The 10,193-nt window shown below is 37.6% G+C and overlaps 1 protein-coding gene across 2 annotated transcripts in view; it reads left to right on the forward strand.

Moving 5' to 3' along the window:
- Window positions 1–10,186, forward strand: part of LOC106952074 (SERTA domain-containing protein 2-like) — a 42,543-nt gene extending 32,357 nt beyond the window's left edge. For both annotated transcript variants that reach the window (XM_015039955.1, XM_015039954.1), the window contains one exon: window positions 8,676–10,186. In XM_015039955.1, coding sequence (XP_014895441.1) covers window positions 8,680–9,840 — 1,161 coding nt within the window. In that variant the 5' untranslated portion in view covers window positions 8,676–8,679 and the 3' untranslated portion in view covers window positions 9,841–10,186. The remainder of the gene's footprint in view (window positions 1–8,675) is intronic.
- Window positions 10,187–10,193: the final 7 nt, after the last annotated feature.

The raw sequence follows: 10,193 nt of genomic DNA on the forward strand, positions 1-10,193 counted from the left end.
AAAAAAATCGATTAAAAGAATTAAATTTGAAAAAATAAGTTGAAAAATCAAAATTAGAACAAATAAAATCTGAATAAAAAATAAATCTAAAGAATGGAAAAAAAATCTGAATCAAAAAACTAAAAAATATTTTGAAAAAAAATGGCATAAGAAAAAAATCTGATTTAAAAAAAAGTTTTAAAAAATTATTTGAAAAATACAGTTGGAACAAATAAAATCAGATTCTTAAAAATTAAATCTGTAAAAAAAATCCTGAAAAACTAATTGAAAATTAGTAGAAAAAATGAAATAAAAAATAAAATAAACATAAAAATAATTAGAAAAAATATCTGATTTGTTTTTAAAAAAAATAAGAATATTAAAAAAATTAAATCTGAGAAAATAACTTGGAAAAAGTAGCAAAACGTACATTAAAAATGGATTGCACATTGTAAATTACTCTCAACACATTTTTTATTGAGAAAAAATGCTCAGTGTCATTATGAGAAGAGACATTTTCTTTCTTATAAACATTTAGGAGCCCCAGGGATCTTTTTCTTTTCACAGAAACTATCTGATTTCAACAAATGGTTTGTTCCTGGTTTTTGTTTCTTTGCTAGTCATGAAATCACTTTCTCTTTGAACGTTTGCACTTTTTCGCTCCTTCACACTGCAGACACAAAATCTTACCAAGTATTTCTGGTCTAGTTTCTAGTGCAAATATCTCAACATATTTGAATTAAGACAATTTTTACTAAGAAATCTACTCTAGACCAAAAAAAAAATAGTGGTAAGATTTTGTGTTTTTTTATTTTTTTGGTACGTTGCTTTTTGCAGTGCACTTTTGAACCGTCTGAGCTGGTTCCACTGCTCAATCCAGTTTTTAATTGCTTTAATAAAATACCCAGCTTGGTTTTCTGCAGCCAGAGAAGCATTTTAATGCTACATTATTCCTTTATTAGACCTCCTTTGGTCGCACTCTTTGAGTTTCTGAAGTTCAGTTTCTAAGTTCAGTGAAGCTTAGACGTCCAACTTCACTACACAAATTTTACGTCATCAAACGTAAGTTTCATAAACGAGGGTCGGAGTTTGTAAACCAAACAGGAGTTGGGAAAACATTTCCAACAGGTTTTATAAACATTTTAAAATACCTCAGAGTTTCTAAAGAGTGCAGCTCTAAAATAAAATAAGTTAAAACTGAAGTTATTCAAGAGGTTCCTAATAACTTTGATTTTAGTTATGAATTATCTCTGACGATTAATCGGATTAAAAAAAAAAACTTGGTACATTTTGCAGAATTTGAGACGTTTTGACAATAAAAGAGGCAAATAAGTAATTCATCACCCTTTTTAGGATATAATACACATTTTATTGGCTAAAGTGTAATAAGAAAGCATTTCTTTAGTGAACGACATGTGAGAAGCTCAGTTCTTTCTGCTTGACTTAATATCAATACAGTGTAGCGCAAAAATGTTTTTTTTTCATTTAACAAATCAATCAAGATGCTTAAGAAATTTTTGTGACAGAATTTGAACTGAATCAAGCTAAAACGATTTCACTGGAAGAGTTTTAGAGGTCTCTTACATCTTAAATGGAAAATGTATATTTTTTTTGCACAGTTTTGGCTAAATTACTGCTTTGAGTGTAATGCTTTTTCAGAAAATTGCCTTTTTGAGTCTGTGTGCTCAGTTAATGATTAATCAGTTACAAAATTAGTTGGTGATTATTTGAATAACTGATTAATCACGATTAATCAGTTTATTTGTTGCAAGTTTAATTTAATATGTATACAAAGTTGTCTCAAATTTTGACATCGGTGCATAGGCCTGTCGCAATAAGCAATAAATCAGTTAATCACATGATAAATTAAAGTGAGTTTATTAATTACCATTTGGATGACTTATTGTTTTTCTCTCTTTCTACCAAAAACTGGGTGATAAAAAGTTTCCAGTCTGTTTTTTTGGTCTCAACTAGCTCTTTGTTTTGAAAGACAATTTTGTTTATAGAGACTTCATGATTATTTTTATTTGTTGTGGATATTTAAAATATCTGTGTTAAATGTTAATTAATCTTTGAGTGTGTGTTCTTGTATTATTATGCCATTATCATTATATTACTTGAAATTGGTCTCAAAACAACATTATCGTTTATCGCAATAACTTCTGAGACAATTTATCACCCAGAAAATTTATCGTGACAGGCTTATTGATTATTATTGTAAAGTTTGCTAACGGACTCATTGGCATTGCTTTCTTCCTTGGTATTATATTGAACTCTGGATTCTTCGTTGTCCTTGACTATTCAGATCAAAAAGACAAAACATTTTTTGGTGCGTAATCGTCTGTCTCCTCCGCTCTTCTTTAATCAGAAGTATCAGAACCTTGATTTGCTGAGTGGTGCGTGTCGAACTGTGTCACGTTGTCACTTTCATTTGTGCAGTTTCTGATTATGCAGCTGCTACAGCTGCTAGGAAGTGACTCTCATTGTGTGTTTTCCTGGTTACCAACAAGAAGTCGATGATCATGTCTGATACCGGGATGAATGAATCTTGAATGTGGATTTTAGGAATGTCACAGAACCAGTTTTAATGATTCGGCTCTCGTCTTGGGATAATGGTATCTTAATTTCTGTGAGTGAGCGTAGTGGGGTCTGGTCACAATACGCTATCTCTTCCTCTGGGTTTGGTCTGGAATGTGTTTACTAGGATGACATTGTGTGTGTGTGCATGAGAGAGAGAGTGAAACACACATGGTTATAATAGTTTTGCATTTTCCTTTATGGTTTAGTTTTATTTTTGTTGTGATTTTTTTGTCTAATTCAGTTTGTGTGCTAGTTTATATTACACTTTCAAAAGAAGTTTAGTTTTTAAAAGTAAACTTTGGTAGCTGTGTCTACCAAAGTTTTCCTGCAAAAATGACAGACATAAAACTCCACTAAAATATATGTAAATGAATTTAAAGTGATTGAAATCACAGCTAGATTACATTAATAATGAATTAATTGTGCAAAAATTAAATGTTAATTTTGCATAAAGTGGTAAAGTAACTTATATATATTTTGTATTTCTAAAAAAGGGAGAACAACTTTATTTTTTCCAGTATTTTATTATATGAACAGAATTGTTTTATGACTATTGGAATATTTTTCTGTTTCTACCACCATTTTGTAGTTTTAACAAATAAATTTGATTAGACTCACATGTTGTTACTGTAAAAACATGAGCATTTTGACAGCTTACAAAGGTTTGTGCTAATCAAAACATTTTCCACTTTAAATATTTGAAATACTGCCTAACTGGTGGTGTTACCTTTCCTTTTTTTATCCACAGTTTTCTCTCCACATTGTTTATTTTGAAGCAGTTTTGAGACAAAGTGGAGAGACATTAAAACTGCTACTGCGGAAGTTACTCAGCAGGCCGTTGCTAGGTAACCAAAGAGTGAGTGAGTGAGTTGCTAGGTAACCATAGAGTGAGCGAGATGGTAGATTCCACCAACCTAGCTTAGCTGGCTGGAGTTTATTGAATATTTTATATATTGAATATTCTATTAATGACATGTTTATCACAGTGTGTATTATTGATTTATTGTCCAGCACTGGAAGTGCGTAAACTGCTTGTGTGTGGGGCGAAAAAGAAATCAATTTCACATCAGTTTGAAAGGCTAATAAATAAATTCATGAACATGAAAAGAAAGGATATTATGTTTATAATTTCAATATGTTTCAGTTAGTTTTATAACGAATGCTATAATTGGTTTTCTTTATGTATTTCAGTTGATGGAAATGTTTTCTCAGTTTCAGTTTTCATTATTTCGTTAGCTTCAGTTAGCTGTAATAACCTTGGCGGTAGGTGAATTTTCACAGGGGTGAGCTGGAGAGTTTCGTCCTCATGCAGAGTCGGGCGCATCGCAGCGAAAAACGCAGTCATGACTGCGGCCGTTCGTCTGGGATGCATGTGCAAATGCAGAGATGGATGCACTCAGGAGGAAGCCACTTTCATCTACCTGCAGCAGTGTAGCGGTGTGTGTGTATGTGTGTGTTAGTACTTTGTGCATCCACAGAACCTGAAATAGCCCAACGTGGAGGGAGGTGAGGGGGAGGGGTGGATGTGCAGCTCAGGCATGGAAACCAGCATATCCGGTTACAGGATCATAATATCACTGCAGAGGCCGTCCACTACTGTTCCACTACTGCACTACGCACACGCAGCCGGCTCCAGGAATAATATCATCAGACCGCATGTTCAATGTTTGGCATCCAGCACCCACCATGCATGCACACACCTGACTTTACCTCCTCTTTGGAGCGATCCTTGGATAGTTACATGGATTTGTTGTTAACTAGAGTTAACCCTTGTTCAGCTAAAGGAAGAGAAAACGGAGACGGCCAAGACTTGAATTTTTTTTGTTTTTTCTAGACAAGGTTGAGATTTTGATATCGTAACCTTTTAGGTAAAACAAAACTCACATTTAAAGCAAAACATCTGCTTTTATTTACTGATGTAAACAAAACAAATATTGGAAGACGTTATTTACAGTTGAATCCAGATATTTTCCAATAAAAAACACACAATTTTTTTTCTTGCTGTCTGAAGTTAAATGAAACTAAACTTTTAAAGTTTTAGGTCAGCTAAAATTATCAAAATTATTTCTATTTGCAAAATGCCAAAAAGCATATAAAGAATATATGTATGCATGTTGTACAAACACAACATGCAACAATTATTATTATAGCTGCTAAAATAATAGACATTGCTTTACAAGTGATGCTTTATTTAATTTCAGATAATTTTGTCATTTTGTACCTTTTAATTATTTGGCTTTCTCAAACTATTTTGGACTTTTCTGTTTTGTACTCATGTAAAGTCATTTTCTGTGATAGTCCACTGTAAGGAAATGTGATATTCTGATTCCAATAAACCATATCTACGAGAGGAAGGTAATTTTGGTTTGATAAGGGTTGTCTGATTAAAAAAACAGATTAAAGGATGATTTCTGTACATACAGACGCATCAGTTTCCTCTTGTTTTAGAAGCTAATGTTTACGTAGCATTGAAGAAAAAATTCTGATTTTTTGTAATTCTCACAGTTCTCATTCACTCGCCTTTTTTTTATATTAATCATATTACCAATGCCTATATAACAGACCATTCAGATCAAAATAAATTTGAACCACAGTATTGGAAATATTTTAAAAGATCTTTACTCATTTAGTTTAATTATTTTTAAATGGGTTTACAAAGATATTAGCTTTACAAAAGTAGTAAAAATAATAGCATAACAAATGTCATAACAAATTTTGCTGGAGGGTAAATAATATTATGATAAATGACAATGTTGTGGTTTTTAGACCATTTTCAAATAATATATTGATATAATAAAGCAAGTTTGTGCTCTCAAAGATCAATGGAAGACATTTTAATATCCAAAATAAAACAACAAAAACAAGTAGAGAGAGCCCCACGTACAACCAAGACAATAAATAAAATGGATTATATTTCTACAAACAAAATTAATCTGCAAAAAATAGTAACCATCCAAATGGAAATTAAGCTCATTTTAATTGATGTTGTGATTAACTGCATAATTGCTTTTTGCTACAGGCTTAATCATAGTTAATAAATGTAAAATAAATGCTCAAAAATGACATTTTAATATATATATTTTTAAATTAGCATATTTTTAACTAAACATCTGCTGGAAAACAAAAAAACGGGAAATTATTTTATCATCGGCACCTTGTAGCTTTCAAGCAGTTGCTCTTAATCATGCCAGAAATCGGTATGAGCCGGTTAAAGCTAGATTGGTGCGTCTCTAATTGTAATATAAGCTTCTGCCAACAAGTTTGAAAACAAACGTAGCATCAGGACTTTTTTATTTCACTGAATTTCTCTAAAGGAAACTCTTTCAGAAAGTTTTGGCACCATAGTTTATCTGTGACTCGATAGGATTTTCAGTCAGTGACCCCGCTACGCTGCTGTGCTTTATCACTTTGACTCTTTTACGATCCGTTTTTCTTTTTTTAAACAAAGTTACTGTAGAGAAATTGGAGGAATTAAAGCTGCAGGATGTTAAAGACGGGTGGAATAGTGTGGAAGGAGCGGATAGTCAGAGGCGAGAGGAGGATAATGAAGAGGAATGTGACGGGTGGGGCACCTCTGGTATGTGTGCGTCTTGTGTGTGAGAGAGCCCAAACAGCCTGCCGCGGCTCGGTGAGTCACACATGCGCAGCTGCTTCGCCTCTCAGTCACACAGCAGCAGCGTTCTGCTTTGAAATGCTGTTTTTTTGATTCCTCGCGCCTCTGAATCTCCATTTTCCTGAAGCAGCAGCAGCAGTCACTGCTGCAATGAAGGAGTGCCGACGTGAGAACGCGTTAATGCCAGAAGTTATCCAGCTGCCAGAAACTCTCTTTCATTTCCTCTAATGCATCTTTATTCACCATGTAAATTATTGGGAAGATGTGGAGAAGTTGGAGGTCTTACTCGGTAACCGTAGCAACCTGATACCGCTTGGTGTGATGCAGGTGTGAATACTTTCTTCAAACTACACGTTTGAGTGTGTGAATAATTCCCAGTTTATTAGATACTGGATTATTTATTTACCAAATAAAAATCTGCCGAGTAATGCAAGAAGCAGAGGCTGAAATATTGCTGAGTCACTGGTTGCTATGGTGATTCCAGGCTGTTCCGCTACAGTTTTCAACAGAAAACCGGTTAGAACCCGTCATTTGCAGTTATATTGTATACCATATTAATCAATAACTGAAATAATGGTCAACTATAATATAGTAAGCAATCAATTGTAAGCTATATACACACTCTTCAAAAGGCCATTTGCTGAAAGAACACCACACTGAGGACTAATTAAGTCAAATCTGTACAAAAATATCAGCATTTTGCATCGTTAAAAAACTTTCGTCTGTAGATATGTTCTACCTAGAACTCCTCAATTGTCATTGTTTTAATTTCACCTGGTTAAAATTTTGTAAAACAAACACAAAAATATCCTTTTTTTTTATCCAATTATTAATCAATTAACCAAAAAATAGACACCGGATCAGCACTATACTGTATTAATGTTGAGTCTTACAGGAAGGACTGAACTTTCCACATGTTTTTAGACGTATTTATTTACCTACAGATGCATCCTTTGCTACAAATGATCAACCTTAGCCCAAAGGAATGTTATGTTATTGCATTTTAGGCAATAAAGTAAGAAAGCTGAAAAACTATTTTCAGCAATAAAAACAGGATCTTGGTCAATGTATTTAGCCTAGTTTTAATACAGCAATTAAAAGCATATTTGGGTGCACAAAGGTGTATTTTAGAGTACAAGTTGTGAGTAAATGTGGTCTAATTTAGATGGAAACTAGAAGGTTTGGAAATGATTATCTCTTTTTGCTGCCTCTAACACTTTTGTAAGTAGATTTTGATTCAATAGTCGTAGTTTTGTAGAAAATTATTCTTGAATTGTGGTTGGGGTCCGCAAGAAATCAGGACAGGTTCTGCAAATGGTCCCCGAACTCCACTTTGAACACCCATGGCCTAGTCGTAGATGCGATTGTGGGTTTATCTGCATCTCTGGATGGATTCTTCATTACCTTTCCTACTCCTCTGCTTCCGCTTCTCGCTTGTCTTCCTCATCTTCCTCCTGTACTCTTCTTCCTACCTCCACCGCGTCCCATTCGTTTCTTTGGGTGAATTCCCAGCTGACTCGGTTTGTCATGGCAACCAACAGGTCATGGTGACTGGGCCTGCAGCTTACACTTCCTGTGTGTGTGTGTGTGTGTGTGTGTGTGTGTGTGTGCGTGTGTGTGAGTATGTGTGTTTGAGAGAAGACGCATGCGCCTTTATTCAGGCGGCGACTGGCTGCATGTCGGCCTGGATTAAAGTCAAACACACTGCAGTAGCTCCTTTCTTTCTTTTCCATTTTCTTCTTCTTTGTTTTCTGAATAGTTTTATAAAAATCACCCAAATTATTGCTCCTTTTGTACCCTGCTCACCGCCACAACCAGCAAGTTCTTCCTCTAATATCATAAAAAGAGGAGTGGCCAAAGGTTGGGCTTTAAATCTGGCCTATGATCCTGTGCTGAGTAGGGAGCACTGCTATTGCGTAACTTAGTGTGTGAAGGTTTCCTCTGCAGCTGCTCACTTTCTGTATTTTTATTTATTTATTTATTTTTATCTCCAAATGCAATATGCTCATTTTCTGTTTGCAGCTTCTTACTGTCCCAAAGAAGACTTTGGTTCCTGTACGAATGAAGTGATTTTGGTATCCTGATGCGATTTCACGTCAAGCCTCAAAAGAGGCAGTTTTTTGATGTGGGCAGTTGCCCAGGGCGGCACTAAAGGAGGGGATACAATGGCACCATTCAGATGTACTGATCAAGTAATTGTGGATCCAATTGTGATAAGTGATAAGTAGTCCTAAAACAGCTTTTAGACAGAACTGATGAGACTAAAATCTTATTATCCAAGAATGATTTTGTCCAAAAAGATAAATGGACACACTGTAAATCATCCACCATAAGGTCTAACAGATTTCCATAAAGTCTGGAGTGACTTTATTTAGGTTCTGAGCTATAAGTCACTGAATGCGAAGGAGCAACACTAGACTTCAGACTTGATTTGTGTCTTAATGATTTCTTATCTGAGCACTTGATTAACTTGTTTCCTCTCCTTTTGTTTTGTGTTGTCTAGATATATGTTCTGTAAAGGTGCAAAGCGGAAGTTGGAAGAGGATGAAGAGGGCCTGGAAGGCAAAGCGCTGGAGGCGTCGGTGGCGGGAGCGGGGGTAGGCGTTGCCTTGGAGGGTCTTTCCAAGGTGTCCTACACCCTTCAGAGACAGACCATCTTCAACATCTCCCTGATGAAGCTCTACAGCCAGCGGCCGCTTGGCGAGCCCAGCTTGGAGCGCCGCGTCCTCATCAACAACATGCTCCGCCGCATCCAGGATGAGCTCAAGCAGGAGGGCTCCCTGCGGCCACTGTTTCTGCCGCCCTCGCCGCCGCCTGATGACCCCATGGACGAGGGGTTCCGCGAGGCGCCGCCATCTTTCGGCATCCTGTCCCAACCATCTGCACTGTTGATGCCGGCGATTCCTCCACCACCTTCGCCCCACCCGATGGTGCTTCCCAGCTGCCCGGCGCCCCAGCGCTTGGAAGGCTGCGCCACGCCCCTGGACGCCTGCCTCACTCCGGCCTCACTACTGGAAGAGGACGGTGGGGATTCGGCGTTCTGCGCGCCGTCCCCACCCACTCCTCCTCTGTCTCCGCCCCCACTGGCTCCATCATCAGCGCTAATGAGCAAGTTGTCCTCTAGTGTGACTGTCCTATCAAACGACAGTTTCTCATCCCCTCCGAGTGACATGGAGTTGGCTCCTCCCACCGCCATTACACGGACGGCAGCCGCTAATACTATGACCATAACTACCTCCCCCACTCCATCCCCTTTCTCATCACCCACAGGCTCCACCAGAGACTGCAGGACAATGGGTGCTAAGCCAGAGGCAGCTGCTGTTTTCCTGCCCGCACATTCCCCTGCTAGCCTGGAAGACATTTCCCCCTCGCCTTCGTCCCCTTCTTCTTCGGGTTTCCTCTCAGACTTGGCGCTGGACGACGTCCTGTTCGCCGATATTGACACGTCCATGTACGACTTTGACCCTTGCACCACAGCAGGGGCCGTAGGCGCCACAGCTGGCGGTGGCGGTCACGCCAAGCTTTCGCCAGTGGTGAACGCCGACGACCTCCTCAAAACTCTGACGTCGCCGTACAGCGGCTCCGCCCCCCAGGTTTCAGCCAATCAGCCTTTTAAAATTGATCTGACAGAACTGGACCACATCATGGAGGTGCTGGTGGGGTCATGATTCAACGACACCCTGACCTCCACCTGCAAAACTTTTTATTAACCTGGAGAAACAGACTGGATGGGAAAAATTTGGGATCGCTTTTATTTTTATCTCTTTAAAAGACTTTTTCTTCTAAGGTCGGTAATTGTAAACATCAAAGGTGATGTCAACTAGTACTACTATGACAACTACTACTTCTACACAACACTGTTCATGCACTGTGCTCGCCTTTCTAGGTGTGGAAGTGAAGTAACGAGGAAGCAAAGCATACACACCGCAAAAACATAGAAGCATTTTTGGTCTAGTTTCTCGTGCAAATGTCTTGGTATACTTGAAATGAGACAAAACTAACTCACAAGTAACTTTTCACC

The sequence above is a fragment of the Poecilia latipinna genome, unplaced genomic scaffold (assembly GCF_001443285.1).
Source record: "Poecilia latipinna isolate Pla-1442-1.1 unplaced genomic scaffold, P_latipinna-1.0 Scaffold490, whole genome shotgun sequence".
Classification (NCBI taxonomy): Eukaryota; Metazoa; Chordata; class Actinopteri; order Cyprinodontiformes; family Poeciliidae; genus Poecilia; species Poecilia latipinna.